General features: G+C 36.4%; 3 protein-coding genes across 4 annotated transcripts; 2 read left to right on the top strand and 1 right to left on the bottom strand.

The window, feature by feature from the left end:
* Positions 1–115: 115 nt before the first annotated feature.
* Positions 116–1,956, top strand: LOC133669326 (fructose-bisphosphate aldolase 5, cytosolic). Of its 2 annotated transcripts, none has more exons than XM_062089427.1 (3): positions 116–272; positions 698–1,380; positions 1,484–1,956. In XM_062089427.1, the coding sequence occupies exons 1-3, from the start codon at positions 245–247 to the stop codon at positions 1,844–1,846; spliced, it is 1,074 nt and encodes a 357-aa protein (XP_061945411.1). In that variant the 5' UTR covers positions 116–244; the 3' UTR covers positions 1,847–1,956. The 2 variants fall into 2 exon arrangements, with proteins under 2 accessions (XP_061945411.1, XP_061945405.1); XM_062089421.1 differs by lacking the exon at positions 116–272 and adding an exon at positions 291–535.
* Positions 1,957–8,327: 6,371 nt separating this feature from the next.
* Positions 8,328–9,777, top strand: LOC133669315 (sufE-like protein 1, chloroplastic/mitochondrial). The gene has a single exon (XM_062089410.1). It carries the CDS (start codon positions 8,459–8,461, stop codon positions 9,605–9,607), a length of 1,149 nt encoding a protein of 382 aa, XP_061945394.1. The 5' UTR covers positions 8,328–8,458; the 3' UTR covers positions 9,608–9,777.
* Positions 9,778–10,251: 474 nt separating this feature from the next.
* LOC133669341 (NDR1/HIN1-like protein 3) lies at positions 10,252–11,460 on the bottom strand. The gene has a single exon (XM_062089438.1). It carries the CDS (start codon positions 11,191–11,193, stop codon positions 10,423–10,425), a length of 771 nt encoding a protein of 256 aa, XP_061945422.1. The 5' UTR covers positions 11,194–11,460; the 3' UTR covers positions 10,252–10,422.
* Positions 11,461–17,587: the final 6,127 nt, after the last annotated feature.

The raw sequence follows: 17,587 nt of genomic DNA, 5'->3' as shown, positions 1-17,587 counted from the left end.
GATATAATAAAAAGATATCCACTTGGCAAAGAGAGTGATCACTCATTGCTTTATCCAAGGATGATAATCTGTGTTGGGCTAATCTCTTGACACGTGTTGACATTTGTAGGGTGGATTTCTTTTGGTATATTCGATCGAAGATGATCTATATAGAGTGGTGCTTGAGAAAGTTTGTTTTTGCATTTTCGTCTTGTATCTATTTATCTTTCTTTATCCAATATCCATCCTAGAAAAAGCTTTAGCCATGTCGGCCTTTGTTGGAAAGTATGCAGGTATTACTCCTCTCTCTCTCGCACACTTGTCTTATGTCCAACCTTTTGAACTCCATGAAGCTTAAGTTGAGCACTCGAGTTCACTTTAAAGCACTATTTTGACTACGAATTCATGAACACTGAAAACTAGAGTGCACCAGTTTCTTTCTCCTTTGCATATCCATCTTTTTTTGCTGGTTACAAAGGAGAGGCTCAAATGTGAGACCTCTTTGGAGATGGGGATATGATTGCAGTTGAACTTCAAGTTCATTGGCAGATATCCAGTTAAGTTGCCACTGGTAGACTTTCATATATAAATGATAGGAGTTTCACCTCATGCATGCACATGGATTGAAGCTTCAAATAATAATGGATAGCTTATCAAATCAAGCCTATATATATATATAGCTTCTAAGGTTGTTGGTTCTTACCATTGTTTACTCCAGATGAGTTGATCAAGACTGCCAAGTACATTGCCACACCAGGGAAGGGCATTTTGGCTGCGGATGAGAGCACAGGCACCATTGGTAAGCGTTTATCGAGCATAAATGTTGAGAATATTGAGTCCAACCGCCAAGCCCTGCGCGAACTCCTTTTCACATCCGGCAAAGCCCTACCTTACCTCTCTGGTGTCATCCTCTTTGAAGAAACCCTCTACCAGAAAGCCTCTGATGGGAAACCATTTGTTGAAGTCCTCCAAGAAAACAACATTATTCCCGGAATCAAAGTTGACAAAGGTGTAGTTGAATTAGCTGGGACTAATGGTGAAACTACAACCCAAGGCTTTGATTCACTCGGAGCACGTTGCCAGCAATACTACAAGGCCGGTGCACGATTCGCAAAGTGGCGTGCTGTCCTCAAGATTGGCCCAACTGAGCCATCTGAATTGTCAATCCAGCAGAATGCACAAGGGTTGGCTCGTTACGCTATTATTTGTCAGGAGAATGGTCTGGTGCCTATTGTGGAGCCTGAGATTTTGACTGATGGATCTCATGACATTAAGAAATGTGCTGCTGTAACTGAGACTGTGCTTGCAGCTGTTTACAAGGCATTGAATGACCAGCATGTTCTTCTTGAAGGCACCCTCCTCAAGCCTAACATGGTCACTCCAGGTTCTGATAGCCCAAAGGTATCAAAATATCAACATCAACCCTTAATCTAATTAATTGAATTATCTGATACTTGTCTTTATAATTAACTAATCTCAAAAGGGCTAACTTGATTCTGTACAGGTAACACCTGAGGTGATTGCTGAGTACACAGTGACCGCGCTACGCAGAACTGTTCCACCAGCTGTACCAGGCATCGTGTTCTTGTCTGGTGGACAAAGTGAGGAGGAAGCAACACTGAACCTCAATGCAATGAATAAGCTTGAGGTGTTGAAACCATGGACTCTATCATTCTCTTTCGGCCGAGCATTGCAAAAAAGCACGCTCAAAACATGGGCTGGAAAGAAGGAGAATGTTGAGAAAGCTCAAGAGGTGTTCTTGGTTAGGTGCAAGGGAAATTCAGAGGCAACTCTTGGCAAGTATACTGGAGGAGGTGCTGGTGGGTTGGCTTCAGAGAGCTTGTTTGAGAAGGGGTACAAGTACTAGGCCTCTCTCTGAGTCTCTGTTTATGACTTTACGGGGCTGGTGATTTTATGTATGCAATTACAAAATGTATTTTCCTTCCTTGGAATGCGAATTAATTAATTTCTTTTGCCTTTTGGTGTGTGTGTGTGTGTTCAAATTAGAGTTTGAGTAAGCTCAGTATATAAGGGTATATTGATATTTTTTAACTAATTTATAATATTTTTTTCTCTAATTTATAATATATTGCTTTGAGTTATTTATAAATGAATAAATATTTTTTTAAAACAGTCCCATCAACTTTCAATTACAACAAATCTAAGCCAATCAAACAGACATGCTTCCCTTTAACACTGTCATTACTAGAGCTTTTACTTTTAATGGTATCTTGAACCAGACAGAACCCTCTTCACTGTGACAGCATCTTGCCCTTTCGATGATTCAACTACTGAACTCAAAGTTATTAATCCCAGCACGTCGGAGTCATGGACTAAACAGGCTAATTTTAATATATTTAAAACAATGTTTTTTTGGAAATCCATCCAAGTCAAAATTCAAGTCAGGTTTTAAATTCACCTATCAGATCAGACAGGGTTTATTAACAGTGATTAAACTGATTGAGTGGAGTCGTTGATTTCCACTTCAGTCCAATTCACTGTTGGAAGCATTTGGGAACGCATAAACTGTCAAAAACAACAGTTCAAGGTGAATTTAGATGCTCTATCTACGTTCTACTTTCTTCTAAAAATTTGTGTTAAACTTACAGTAAAACAAAAAAGGGTGATCAATCAGTCGGTTTGGAAAGTTTATTGAGATACAACTTGATAAGCATGGGAAGATCTCTGGTGCTGCTGCAGTTCGTACTTACCTTCTTGAAAGATCACGCGTTTGCCAAGTCTCTGACCCGGAGAGAAACTACCATTGTTTTTACATGCTCTGCGCAGCACCACCAGAGGTGATTTCCTGACAACCATGCAAGCATTGTGGACCTTGCCCTTCAGACAAAAAGCTATCTGACTGATGTTCCCTTTCAGGATGTCAAGAGTTACAGGTTAGGGTGTTGGGTTTGTTGTCATTGCATGTGCAGAAAATAGACAGCACCAACCATTGACTATTGACAGCCACCATTGTTGAAGAAGAACTGGAGTTGGTGGCATCATTGTTGTCTATAAAAGGACACCAAGAGTGAGAGCAAAATGAGATGAGAGTGATGAGAATGTGAAGAGTGTAGAGAGAAAGTGAAGGGCTGCAATGGCAGCAGCTGCAAGTGCAGCAAGAGAGCTGAGAGTAGAGTTTGAGTGAAGTGATCCTCCTCCTCCATGTATTGTGTTGTAATCCTTTCTCTATCTCTAAATAATATGGACTCTCTCCCGTGGATGTAGGCGGTTTTGCCGAACCACATTAAATATTGTGTCAGTGTGCTTCCCCTCCATATGAGCAAATATCAGTACACCACCGGTCCGAGCATGGGGGTGCTGGATTCCCCAACAATTGGTATCAGAGCATATGGTTTAAGTGGTGTTTGATATTGCTCAAAAATGAAAGTTGTCAAAATTATGTTTTGACTATACCACCGTGTAGAGGAGGAAGAGACGAAGCCACTGTTGAAAACCGCGTCGAAATCGTCCTCACACGCCGGTGAGGAGACTGCCCACGCGCACAGACGCGCGCCATGCGTCGCACGCGTCTTCTCCACCCGGATAAGCCGACCTGACCCGAATACCAGATGATCCGACCCACGTGCCAGACTCGGATAAGGATGACGTCAGCATACACAGTCAGCATGCCATGTCAGTGTCCAGTCAGCTGACACGTCAGCACAGTGGGACCCACCTGCCACGTCACTAGCCGTGAGCCGAGCCGAGCCGAGCCAAGCCGCGAGCCGAGGGATAAGATTCTATGCAGCAGAGTCTACGTGCAACCAGATCTGAGATTGAATCTGGGCCGTTTATCAGGCCAGAATTGTTTTGATCAAATCTTAGCCGTCTGAAATGCGATTTGGACGATTTCAAACTTGTTTCCAGCTAATTTGATCGTTCCAGATGCAATGGTACGGTCTGATTGTTGAGATTTGAGACCGAAAGTGGTGGTGGTGAATTATTAAAGAGAGATTACCCTATCAGGAAGCATCCGATGATCTTCATGGTGGTCGATGAAGATGAAGAAGAAGGTGCATATGTTTACCCAATTACATGTGCTAGACTGCTAAATGGAGAGAATTTTAACTGCCTTGAGGGAAGGCAAAATTGGGTCACTCTGGACACCCGATCATGTGGACAATTTGAGGTGAAGAGTGGAAATTAACGAAGACCAATCTTGACGAATCTAAGCACTGGTAGTCTCGCTAGATATTGAGAAATCATGTATTAAACCAGTATATTCCAGATCACTTGTAAAGGAAAGCCGCAACAAAGCTAGCAAATGGTTGTATATATGGAAAGACAGTATGATGGATAGATATGGCCTGAGAAGTTCTGTCTAGAAGATTGGGTTTTAAGCGGGACCAATGTGACCCTTCCAATCTTTCTTAGGAACTTGCTTAGTGGAAGGATTATCCATACGGTACTATTTTCGTATATATAGTAGTTTGTAATGAAACAGTTGAAGACTAGCAGGATGACGGCACAAGGGAACAGTTGGGTTCCGAAGGATCAAAGATCTGATGGAGTGGTGATTTCTCTAAAGAAGTTAGATTCAGTGACTGTAATTTCTTGATGGGAGAATTGATGAAGACCCTGATAATGGAAGAGAAATACAACAAGGGGATAAAGATTGACACCCTATTTTGACTTGGACAGGTGTTGTGACAGGATGAGCTGTTGTCAAACATAAGCAAGGAATAGGGGAAAATCTAGAAAACAGAAATTGCACGAGGGCATACAGAGATTGTGTAGGAGTACCCGTAGGATCCAAAGAGGTACTGTAATGAGACAACAGGTGCAAGGAGAAGAAGAGTTCCTAGATGAAGCTCAGAGCAGAGACAGTGTGTAAGAAGTTGTACAACAAGAAGTCTCTTGTGCTCTTGATAAAGGCAACAAGCGAGGACCTTTCCAATGCATGCAAGGATGGAAAGATAAGCTGTTGCAAAAGCACCTAATTGAGGGGGTGCAAAAGCCTGTGATAAAAGGCGACCGCCTATGATGAAAGGCGAAGACACCAGAGAGAGTTGGTGTAGATGGAGCTGTCAAGCAAAAAGACGTAGAAGCTCCAAATATAGAAATCGAGGTGGAGGATTGTGAGGAGTATACTGCAAGTTTCTCTTTCTATGTAAAAAGTGGCAGTAATCTCTCCCATAGTGCACATGGCGGTAGAGAATTTTTGGAGCCACTTTGAAGCATCTTAGTTGAAGGAGGATGCGACCGCCTATGAAAGGCGAAGACACCTAAGGAGAAGGTGTGTGGGCCACGATATGAGCCCAGTTCAGAACACCCCAGAGCCAATGTGATGGCTAGGCTATGATGAGTATGGAGACAAATGCAGGATTGACTTTCATGGATATTGCCCCCATGCTAAAGATCAATGAGCTAGAAGACATTTGCCTTGGACAATAAGTGTGTGACTTGTGGAGCATTAAGACGCGACTGCTATGAAGGAGCAGAGGGCATGCGCAGGTTCTGGGAACGAGTTGACTCTTGTCAAGGTGGTGAGCTCGATAATGGCATTGTAATACTCAGAGTATGAAGACAGATATGGATCAACCTTTAATGGGCTGCCCCCATGGTTAAAAGTGGAGAGCTACCTGGACTCTTACGACTAAGAGCGAGAGACTCACAGAGAAGTAAGGCGTGGTTCTTAGGGTGGAACAGAGGGCAGGCGTAACTCCTGGATGAGTAGACTCTTGGAAGAGTGGTGAGCTCGTGATCACATTAAGATACTCAGATAATGACTGTCGCACTTGGAAATAGAAATTTCCGTTTGAGGGGGTGTTGTAAGCCTTGATGTGAGGCTTGATGAATCATTCCGGACCGAGCATGGTTGATACGCTCGAAGGGGAATGTTGTGTCCCAGAGACAAGCGTTAACACTCTTCAGATGTGAAGTGGCAGACCATCTGGTTGTAGTGATCCTTTTATGTGAGAAAAGATATGCTTTGGTAACTCTGGTGATTGAAAGGTTTGACGAGTACCTGTAAACTCGGCCACAGATGCTCTCAGAATGGTAAGCTTGGAAGAGTTGCAAGATACAAGCCTGTGCTGAAAAAGCAAGAGGACAATTGCCTCACATGAATGGCAAAGGGGGTGATTGTTGGGTTTGTTGCCATTGCATGTGCAGAAAATGGACATCACCAACCATTGACTATTGACAGCCACCTTTGTTGAAGAAGAGTGGGAGTTGACAGCCATTTTTGTTGAAGAAGAGTAGGAGTTGGTGGCATCATTGTTGCCTATAAAAGGGCACCAAGAGTGAGAGCAAAATGAGATGAGAGTGATGAGAATGTGAAGAGTGTAGAGAGAAAGTGAAGGGCTGCAATGGCAGCAGCTGCAAGTGCAGCAAGAGAGCTGGGAGTAGAGTTTGAGTGAAGTGATCCTCCTCCTCCATATATTGTGTTGTAATCCTTTCTCTATCTCTAAATAATATGGACTCTCTCCCGTGGATGTAGGCGGTTTTGCCGAACCACGTTAAATATTATGTCAGTGTGCTTCCCCTTCATATGAGCAAATATCAGTACATCACCGGGCGAAATTCCTAACATAGGGCGAAATTCCTAACATAGGGCACCCAAGAGCTTTCCACTATTTGCACCAGACATCAAATTACTTTTTGTTTAGACTGCACATTTGTGTTGCTTTAGCTTTGGTGTCAACTGCCACATTAGCTTAATCTTGTATCCCTTTTATCTGCGTTGAGTTGGAAATGGTTTTTCCTCCATGATTCCTTTCTGCAGTGTCCAGATTACTACGTTGCGGGTTACGAAATGGACTTTGCTGAACTATACAGGAATTTGCCTTATGAAGATAGAAATATAAAATAAACATATTTTAGAACAATTTTAAATGAATTTTTATACTTCAAAACAAAAGATATGAAAAACATGTCTTTTTTTATCTTTACGGTCTCCATTATTTCTGGTCGAGACAAAATGCCATTGCTTGCAGATACTAGAAATCCTTGAAAGAGGTAAAGTTGGAATAATCATGCATATTTTTTGTGTATAGGAATAGGAAAGATATCAAGACAGGAAAAATTCTCCAACATCCCTTTTGAGAAATAGGCAAATTTTTAACCTGCCCCCCAAAATTTCGTCATTGCCCACCAAAACAAGCGTTTACAGAGGAGCTCGACCTCTCTCTATATATAGCATACAGTGACACATATTTGGTGTACCCTAGCTAGTGAAGGGGCGTGTCAATGGATGCCACCACTGTTGCTCTCTGGGTTGAAAGATTTGCTTTCTGTCTCTTACTGTGCAGTGCTAACACTGGAAGCTGTGGTCTTGTTATCTTGGTACTATCTAATTTCTTATGCTATAAGTGTGCCATGATTGAAAAAGCTAACACGGTAAGGTTGAAGCCCCACAGAAGCCTAAGAAATTCTGATTCAAGGGTTAGTTCTCTTTCCATGGAAACATGATTGTCTAATATTTCTCTCTTATATGTATGTATGTATGTATCCCTTTACTAACAATTTACTTTCACTAGACCAACGTAGAGCAATCTGATGGAAAGAATGCACTTGATCAGGATGAAGGAGAGGATTCAATCATGAAATCTGCACTTCTTGAAATATTGAGGAAGGCTACAAGTGAAGAAAACATTCCATATCGGGATGGAATATTGGTGAACAAATTGGAAGATGAGTTCAAGAAATACCGAGCACTTGGTGAAGAAGAGCTGAGAAAAGCAAAAGAAACATGTGAAGACGAATTCAGGGAGAAGCTGAAAATCATGGAGGAAAGATTGGAGGCCAAGTACGATGACGATAGACGCAAGTGGGAGAAAGAGATGAGGTTTCTGAAGGAAAAATATGAGATGATGCGATGGACATAGGCAGGACATTACAGGAATTTCTTGCCTAAGTCTACACAATATTTTCTTCTTGCTCCAGCAAAAAAGCTGCATGATGGCAGACTGAATATTTTCCCTAGACATAAATATTAATTGAAGCATTAATTCCATTTGCAAGCAAAGTTATCGTTGTTCTGGAGAACTCAAATTGGAGTTCACTGCTCAAATCTTCATGAGGCAAAACATAGATTTGCTGTCATGACTAGCTAGTTTCTTTTTGGTAGATAAAGGGGCAGAAAGTTGCATGCAACATTGTGAGAAACTACTAAAAAAATTAAGTTAATTTATGACGGGTCGATTAAAATAAAATCTGATAAATAATCTATTTATATTTATATTTTTTTTTAATTTATATGTCAAAACAACAATGTTTTGTTTTTTATTTTTAAAGAAATCGTTTTAACATGTCCAATTCATTACTTGACCTCTGATAAATACTCGGGTTGGATTTAATAACCATGTTGTGAACTATAAGCACATTATTTTACTTAATTATTTGAGACAAGATTATCAAATTATAGTGATAAGTAAAAAAATAAAACAATGTCAACTTCTCGTTTAGTTCTCTCTCACAATCCATTTACATCCTTTCCTCGTTAGAAACCTCTGCATAAGTTCTGTGTTCTTCAACGATGTCTTCCACTTCATTCTCCACTTCTCTTCGCATATTGACCACAAAATTCCCAAGATCTCTTCACTCAACAAAAACCTTAATTTTCTCCTTAGAACCCACGAATCTTTCCTTCTTTATTTTCTCGAAACGTATTTCTTTCCAAAAAATCCCAACAAAGACTCAACCTTTACTTGCATCACCATCAAGCTCTATGTCTTTGCAACCAATTGACGAACTCCCTCCAAAGCTTCAAGAGATCATCAAGCTTTTTCAATCGGTTCAAGAACCCAAAGTTAAGTATGAGCAGTTACTTTTTTATGGAAAGGATTTGAAACCACTTGACAGTGAGTTTAAAACTAGGGAGAATAAAGTTGAAGGTTGTGTTTCTCAAGTTTGGGTTAGGGCTTATTTGGATTTTGAGAAGAATGTTGTCTTTGAAGCTGATTCTGATTCTGTTTTAAGTAAGGGTCTAGCTGCTTTGCTTGTTCAAGGGCTTTCGGGCCGGCCGGTTGAGGAGGTTTTGAGGGTTTCTCCCGATTTTGTTGTGTCTCTTGGGTTGCCGCAGAGCTTGACACCTTCTAAGAATAATCGGTTTTTGAATACGTTGAAGTTGATGCAAAAGAAAACACTTGAATTGTATATGGAAGCTGAAAAGGGAAGTGGGGCTGTTGAAAGCTCGAAGCTTCGTGATTGTAGTGGTGAGAATGAGGGAAAAATTGAAAATTTGGGCTCAAATGGTGATGTTGGTGTTGAAAGTTCTGGTGACAATTCGGTCAAAGGCTTGAGTTTTGATGCGAAAATTGATGGTGGTGAGGGTTTGGGACCGGAGGGGAGTGAAAAGGGATCGAATTCGAAGGCTTTAGGGAGTACGGGAATAAGGGTCAGGGAGAAATTGGAGAGGGAGCTAAGTCCTGTTGAATTGGAAGTAGAGGATATTTCATATCAGCATGCTGGGCATGCTGGTGTGAGAGGGAGTAATGGGGAGACACATTTCAATGTGAAAGTTGTTTCTAAGGAGTTTGACGGGAAGAGCTTAGTGAAGAGGCATAGGCTGATTTATAATTTGTTGCAAGACGAGTTGCAGAGTGGATTACATGCATTGTCTATTGTAGCGAAGACGCTGGATGAAGTTGATGGGAGCTGGAGAGGGGATGAAAATAGAGGTTAATTTTTCTTCTTTCATTTGATTGTATAGCTGAGTTCCAAATATTGTTTCTAGCTTTAAGTTGTTAAAGACAATGTGTTTAGTCAGAAAGTAAAATTGTACTAATAATGATCTTGGAGATGTTTAAATCAGTTGCATATTTTTTAAATCTTGAATGAATTTTGTTTACATGAGTTAATTTTGTAATCCTTTCACCACTGCTGCTGCTAATTCCATTGAATGTGAGTTTCAATTGTTCATACTTGCTTTTAGATATTGTTAATTTACTAACTGGGAGATCAGCGTAGGAAGGTCTAGAGGTCCTTCTATGATAAGCGCTGTCAATAAATTTGTGTGAAATGCTTTGAATTCACAGAAGTTATCTGAATTCCTACACTCAAGGTGCCGAGAAACTTCAAATTAGATAATAAGCTACTTTAGTTTAGCTGATTAAAGGTGGTTCTAGCACATTTGTTTAATCGAAGCATGTGTCTGAATATCAAAATTCTCAATTTTATCCACACTGTGTGCTTTATCCTTTCCTCTTACATAATTTAAGGTATTAATTTGACTGGACATTATTTATGCTAGTTTACTTCATGTGTTAGCTCATTGAAAACCTAGGTGGCGGAAGTACCAAAATGAAATATTGTCTGTGTTTACTGAGCTTAAGGTTTCAAAATAACATATTTATGGCCTTAGACAATTACAACCTCGAAGAATTCTGTTCGATCCATAGCACAAAACTTATCAGACCAAGTCTTATTATATATAAAAAAATCTGTTTAGACATCAATCTGAACAAACCAGGAAAAGAGGAGTTAAAAATCTCTTCTTCTTCATCTCTTTGTTTTGCAACTTCGGGCAACGATAACACCAGTGGGTGGGCCAGTCATCTCTATCTCACACCTTCCATGTAACCAGTATGAATAATGGAGCAGACCCAGGTTAGATCTCACTTTAAAAGTTACTCTCATGTTGTAGTGGACCTTGTTACTCTGCACCTGCTTTTGAAGTTCAAAAGCAAGATTCTGGGGCAAATATACCAAGCTTGATATGATTTGAACTGATTCCAATCTTGTTTCCCGACTTCTTTGTGTGAAAGGCTGAAGAGCTTGAGTTCCTATAAGTCTATCCGAAAAGTAGAGCTCTATATCCACATACTCGAATCTCACATCAATTTTCTGATTTGGGTTGGAGAAGTCTGCGAGGAAGGTAAGATCCCCATTGAAATACTCTGGTGAATCGAAGTATATGCTGCTTAGATTTGCGTTTGGTATGTCAAACACTGGATTTCTTGGTTTAATGACAAGATAGATAATCAAAGTTGCTATTCCAAAGAAGATGAGAACAAGGCTGAATATGAGGCAGAGGATTGCACCACACCATATAACTGGGTTTGTACGGCGAGGTCGAGGATGTTTGAATATTGGCGGCTTGCTTAATTTCTTGCTGTCAGAATTTGATGTCTCTGCCGAATAACTTTGTTGATTTCTGGCTTGCTTTGATATGACTATCTGATTGAGAGAGACTGGAAAGCCTTGCTTTTCTGGTTGTGGAGATGGTTCTACGGGCAGCGGGGAGGGTGGTGGAGGAGGGAGTGGAAGCATCTCTAAGTGTTTGTAAGGAAAAAAAACCTCTAAAACAAGTTTTGTTCGTGATTAAAATTGTTGTTTCTTTAAATATAACAGGGTGTGGAATAAGTAAAGTAGAAAAGAGAAGGTTTGATTCAGGGTAGCGGGCCTACATGTTGTTTTTAAGAATGGCAAAAGGATGTGCATATGGATTTAAAGTTGGAAATCACAGATTTTTTGTTCGAAAATGCACTGCTGTATAAGAAATTGCTAAAGAAATGGTCCTGCGGCTTAAGTTTGTTATCTCTCTCTTCCAGTACTTTAGTGTTTTGGACCTTTAAGTTACAAATCCAATGGCTATGATTTGGTTATATACAATTTAAGATGGTAATGGAATATGATATCAGCCCTGGACAAGTAAGTTCAACTGCGTTAAGAAAACATTGAGTGGAAAGTTAAAGGTTTAATGCTGTGATCCGCCTAAGATGATGAAACCAGCATAAAGAAAACTTAGCATCCTCAAAGATGGACCTGCAGTGGGAACTGGTTTTTTTTTTTTTTTTTTGATTTACGTGGGTGTTCGAGCCAGCTTGCGAGCACCACGACTAATCTCACGGCCCACTGAACACCCTGCAAACCCAGTAAGCATATAAAACACCGTATGGATGACAGGCGTGCATGTAAGGACTTGAACTCAAAAACAGCAGAAGAAGACAAACCTCTCCTACCGCTCCTACCGCCAGGCGAAGACCCTCGGTGCGGGGAACTGGTATCTTGATAGTGCTGATTGCCGTAGTTATTTGCATGTGATGATTACTTTGGGGAAGATTTGAAAACTTATTACATTCCAGGATTTGCTTCCAAAAGTGGATTTTGCTCATCTGCCCTTTCATTAGTGTCGGCCATAAGCCCATGGCCAATGTGCTGTTCTCTGATGCATTAGCCATGGCCTAAGTAACAAAGTGGACTTGTAACAGGGAAGCAGCTTGCTGTGCTCCTCCTATAGAAATTTTGAGTCATATCAGTGATCATTGATTCATGTCTATGTAGCAGAACCAAGTCTCCTCTTTTATATATATACACGAGATGAGATGACATGCATGCGCGCTGCCGTGAGCTTATAAAACAAATGTATTTAATAGTATTATAATTATGAATTAGCGCTAGATAAATAATAGAAATTAAAGATATGATAGAGAAAATATTTCATGACGAGAAAAAAAGTTGTGTTGGTGATCAAAAACTTAGAGACTGAACAAAATGAGTTGTAGCAATTTACCGTGTTTTGTGAGGAAAAATACAGTGCTTTCACCACATGATTTAACTTTTCAGTTAATAAAAAGAAAAAAAATTACAAAGCTAAATTCTCTACCAACTTAATATATAAAAAAAACCAACAAAGATAATTTTGGAAGGAAAAAAAACCCATGAGAAAAAACGTTGTAGCAATTGATAATGTTTTGTGAGGAAAACTATAACGTTTTTCCCAATAAAATAAAATAAAAAACCATTTAGAGAAATATTGTAGCAATCCACAGTGTTTTGTGAGCAAAACTACAACGCTTTTCTCATATGATTTAGTTTTACTGTAATTATAATTCTTAACCAACTCAATATTAAAAAAAATCGACAAAGATAATTTTAAAAAAAATCATAAAAAAATTACATAGGAAAACATTGCAACAATTCACAGTGTTTTAAAGAAAAAAAATTACAAAGCTAAATTCTTAATCAGCTCAATATTAAAAAAATCGACAGAGATAATTTTAGAAAAATAAATAACAAAACAAACACCAAAAAAAGAAAACAAAATCATGTTGGAAACACTGTAGCAATTCATACTGTTTTGTGATGAAAGCTACAGTGCTTCCCTACATGATTTAGCCTTATTTGTAATGACTTGTAATTATAATTTACAAACAACTCAATATTAAAAAAATAAAATTAAAAAAGATAATTTGAAAAAAGTTATAATAGAAAACCATGCGAAGAGACACTGTAGCAATCCACAATGTTTTATGAGCAAAGCTACAATGTTTTCCCCACATAATTAAGCTTTATTACAAAGTTAAATTCTAACCAACTCAATATTAAAAAAAATAAAATCAACGAAGATAATTTTGAAAAAAATATCACAAAAAAAGAAAACAAAAAAGAAACTGGAAGAAAATCATGTGAGGAAAAACTTGTATTTACTTGTAATTGCAATTCTTAACCAGCTTAACATTTAAAAAATAAAATTGACAAAGATAATTTTAGAAAAAAATATTATAAAAACAGAAAAAAACCATGTGGGAAAAAACACTGTAGCAATCAACAGTAATTTTCAAAAAAAGTTACAGTGCTTTCCTAACATATTGTAACTGTAATTTTTAATCAGCTCAATATTAAAAAATAAAATAAAAAAAATATAATTTTGGAGAAAAAAAAACCATGCGGAGAAACACTGTAGCAATCAACAATGTTTTAAAGAAAAAAATTACAAAACCAAATTTTCAATCAGCTCAATATTAAAAAAAATTGACAAATATAATTTTGAAAAATAAAGAAATAAAATAGAAAAACTATGTGGAAAAACATCGCAGCAATTCACAGTATTTTGTTTTTAAAAAATTACAAAGCAAAAATTTTAACCAGGTCAATATTTAAATGGTAAAATCAACAAAAATAATTTAAAAAAAAATAAATGAAAAAAAATTAGGAAAGTTGAAAAAAACAAGGAAAAAAAAGAAAAAAAAAGGGAAAAGTTAGAAAAAAAAAGAGAAGGATCACTGTGGATTACCGTTGTAATCCACAATGAAATGTGTGTGGGGGAACAGTGATTCCCCCACACCATTTAGAGTATGTTTTAATATATATATATATATATATATATATATATATATATATATATTAAAAAGGTAAATGACGTGGGAAAAACATTTTAAATTTCCTCACAAAAAAATTATGAATTACTAAAATATTTTTTTATATTGGTTGTTATTTTTCTTTTTGTTTTTTTATGATTTTTTTAAAATTATTTTTATTGATTTTATTTTTTAATATTAAGATGGATGGGAATTTAATTTTGTATTTTTTTTCTTTTTATTTTGTCTTTCTATGAGGTTAGCGTGGTTTGCATGTTTGTCAAGGTAATCCAGGTTGCCCCAATTTATAAATTTGATAAGTTTTTTTAATTGAACTTGATTTTTTTATAACCTATTTTTTTCTCATATTGTTAAAAAAATTGTTTTAGAGAAAAACCATATTATTAAACTTTATGAAGTAACAAAAATTAAAGGATGTGGGGGAAATCATTGTTCCACCCAACACCTATTGCACTGTGAATTACAATAGCAATTCATAGTGTGTTACTATCCTTTTTTTTTTACTTTTTTTTGTTATGATTTTTTTTCAAATCTATTTTTGTCGATTTTATCTTTTAAAATTGATATTATTAAGAATTTAGCTTCGTAATTTACTTTTTTTCCCATTTATATGGGGTTAGCGTGGTTTACAAGTTTGCTAAGGTAACCCAGGTTGCCTCGGTTTACAAGTTTGGTGAGTTTTTTTTAATTGAACTTAACTTTTTTATAGTTTATTTTTTCTTATATAGTTAAAAAAAATTAGTTTTAGAGAGAATTCATATTATTAAACTTTATAAAGTAACAAAAATTAAAGGGTGTGAGAAAACAATTGTTCACCCACACATATTTCACTGCAAATGACAATAGTAACCCATAATGTTTTGTTTTTTTTTCTTTATGTTTTTGAATTTTTGTCATGATTTTTTTTCAAATTTGTTTTTGTCAATTTTATTTTTTAATATTGAGATGATTGATAATTTGGCTTCATAATATGTTTCTTTTTATTTTACCTTTCTATAAGATTAACATGGATTAATTGGGAATTCATTTTCATAATTAAATGTTTCATCCTTGAACGTTTCGCATTTTATGAGGTTATCGTAATCTAAAAAAATCTCAGTATTGGGTTTGTGTTTAATTTCGCATTTATCTATTTTTATTATTACGTAGTTAAATAAAAAATAGATTAAAAAAATATAATCTCAGTGAAGTCCAGAACCCAGTTCATAGGCTTGGCGTACTATCTTGGCTTACCCGATTTACATGTTCGACAAGTTTACCTTCTGATATGATATTTTTTGTTTTTTGTTTTTGGTTTTTTAATTGTTTTTAATTTATTCATTTTTTATTTCATCATTTAATATTGGATTGGTTGAGAAATAAACTACATTATTGATTTTTATTTGCTTTCTAGGGATAATTGTCTCAAATAAATGTCTATTGTTAGGTTGGTGATCAATTTCATGAGCATAAGTTTTTTATCATATAGTGAAATAAAAAAATTTATAAAAAAATTTATTAAACCTAATAGAGTCCATGACCCGGGTCGCGAAGGGGTAATGTCGATCATTATTTCAATATTTTTTTTAAAAAAATTATCATCTTAATTTTTTTTAAAAAATTAAGTTATATTATCAAAGTTATATTTGGACTTACGAAATCAAATGATTTAAATCGAGTTAGCTCTCACACGATTTAATTAAAAACTCGAGTTAAATAAAAAGTTAAATAAAGAGGTTTCAAAATTAACCCATTTAATTAGGTTTAATAATACTATTAAAAATGTCTTCATATTTTTAATATAATTTTTTAAAAATAATCTAATCAGCGGTCAACATGAGTCAATATACTATATACCCGTGACTAGCTGACAATTCATTGCCAGTTAACCTCTACTAAAGTTGGACTGCATTGACAATTCGTCCTCTGCCCTATCTGAAGATCATACACTGAAGACCTCTTAAAATTCAGTCTCTCTCGTTACGAAAGAGAGTACAATAATGGCCGACAAAAAGACATTGAAACAAATTGATATTTCGAAAAGGAGAAGAGAAGGACAGAACCGGTGAGACTCATCATCAAATACAAACTTTACCAGTTTTGTCTAATGTCCTTCTGCTGCTCAACGAACCAAGTCACAATGCCAGAAAGACAAGGGAAAGTTGATAAATATTACGTGAAAAAAGGGAAAGAAAAAGAAAGAAAAGACAAAACACTGGCTGTTTGGAATCAATTTTTTATGCTAAAATTGAAATCAATTCATAGGATGAATTGAATTCTCTTTTATACAACTATAATTTCAAATCATTTTGTTTTATATTGTACCCTCTTGCATCTCATCTTCTTCATTAATTGTTCTCTTTATCTCCCTATAAATCCCATTACCATCCGATGAGTCAAATATTTAATTAAAATTTTTATAAATAAAATTTTTTATAAATAAAATGGATTTGACAAATATATTAAACCCAAAAAACTAGGTAGTATGAGTCTAATAAACATGTCAAATCCAATGAATTTGGACTTGGTAGTTAGTTAAGTCTAAAGTAGCGTGGGTCTGACATGTTAATAAATCAAGTCCAAATTAGCATAGGTTTGACAAACATGTCAGGCCCAGAGCGTCAGGTTCAGGATAGGAGGGGTCTAACAAACATACCAAACCCAAAGCATTTGGCAAACATATAATTTAATGATATCAAATCCAAAGCATTTAGATTCAACTATTATCAAGTTCTAAGGCTATATGTCTGATCCTAGATAATCTCCTAAAATAAAATTATGGAAGGCATGATAAACTGTTATGTCTTTCCATCTAGAATAATCATTTATATTAATGCAATGATTTTTCTATACTCATAGATATATACAAAGTCTGAAAACAACAAGGTCCAGGGGGTATAAATACCCCCTGTACCATCCACGTAAGGGTTTAGAACTTTTTATTTCTTAAGGTAAATTCATATAGATTTCGTAGTATTAACCCACTTAAAACTTAAGAACAGGCTCTTTTAAGTCATTTATTGTCTTAAGAAATTTATTACCTTTTTCATAAATATACTGACTTTATAATTTGAGGGTCTTTAAAACCTCATGATTAGGACTGTTTTTGCAGGCACTCAAGCTTTTACCATAATCTTAGAGTTCTTTAGACTAAAGAGAAGAAATCTAATTACTTGAACATATTGATTAACCATTATCTCAAATACTAAATAACTCATTATTTACATATCTTGGATTTAGGGACATCATCAATGGCGCCATCTGTGGGGAATACTTACAAAAAGTCATAAATAACTTTATTGTTTAATTATTTTTCCCTAATTATCATTATCAATGATAGATAATCATGACACTCCTGGAATATAACAAGTTACTAATATCCCTGCCACAACAAATACTCAAACTCCCGTACAACCAATCCTTCAATAACTTATGATGCAGATACAACTCCTTATATAGGCAATGTTGAGAAATTAACAAGCGAGAGAAAATACATGAGTGATGATTGAAGAGCCCCTATTAGAGATTATTTGTAGGCATGAGAGCTACCCTTAAATAGAAATGAAGCCATTCACCTTACAGGA

This window comes from Populus nigra, chromosome 1 (genome assembly GCF_951802175.1).
Source record: "Populus nigra chromosome 1, ddPopNigr1.1, whole genome shotgun sequence".
Classification (NCBI taxonomy): Eukaryota; Viridiplantae; Streptophyta; class Magnoliopsida; order Malpighiales; family Salicaceae; genus Populus; species Populus nigra.
The sequence above is the reverse complement of the archived record's forward strand: the minus strand, read 5'-3'. Positions and strand labels throughout refer to the sequence as shown.

Bases quoted from the DNA above. Each gene is read 5' to 3' on its own strand.
- LOC133669341 (XM_062089438.1), bottom strand. From the start codon at position 11,193: ATGCTTCCACTCCCTCCTCCACCACCCTCCCCGCTGCCCGTAGAACCA.
- LOC133669315 (XM_062089410.1), top strand. From the start codon at position 8,459: ATGTCTTCCACTTCATTCTCCACTTCTCTTCGCATATTGACCACAAAA.
- LOC133669326 (XM_062089421.1), top strand. From the start codon at position 496: ATGATTGCAGTTGAACTTCAAGTTCATTGGCAGATATCCA. The intron at 536-697 runs GTTAAGTTGCCA...TGTTTACTCCAG, and splicing joins AGTTCATTGGCAGATATCCA to ATGAGTTGATCAAGACTGCC. The intron at 1,381-1,483 runs GTATCAAAATAT...GATTCTGTACAG, and splicing joins CAGGTTCTGATAGCCCAAAG to GTAACACCTGAGGTGATTGC.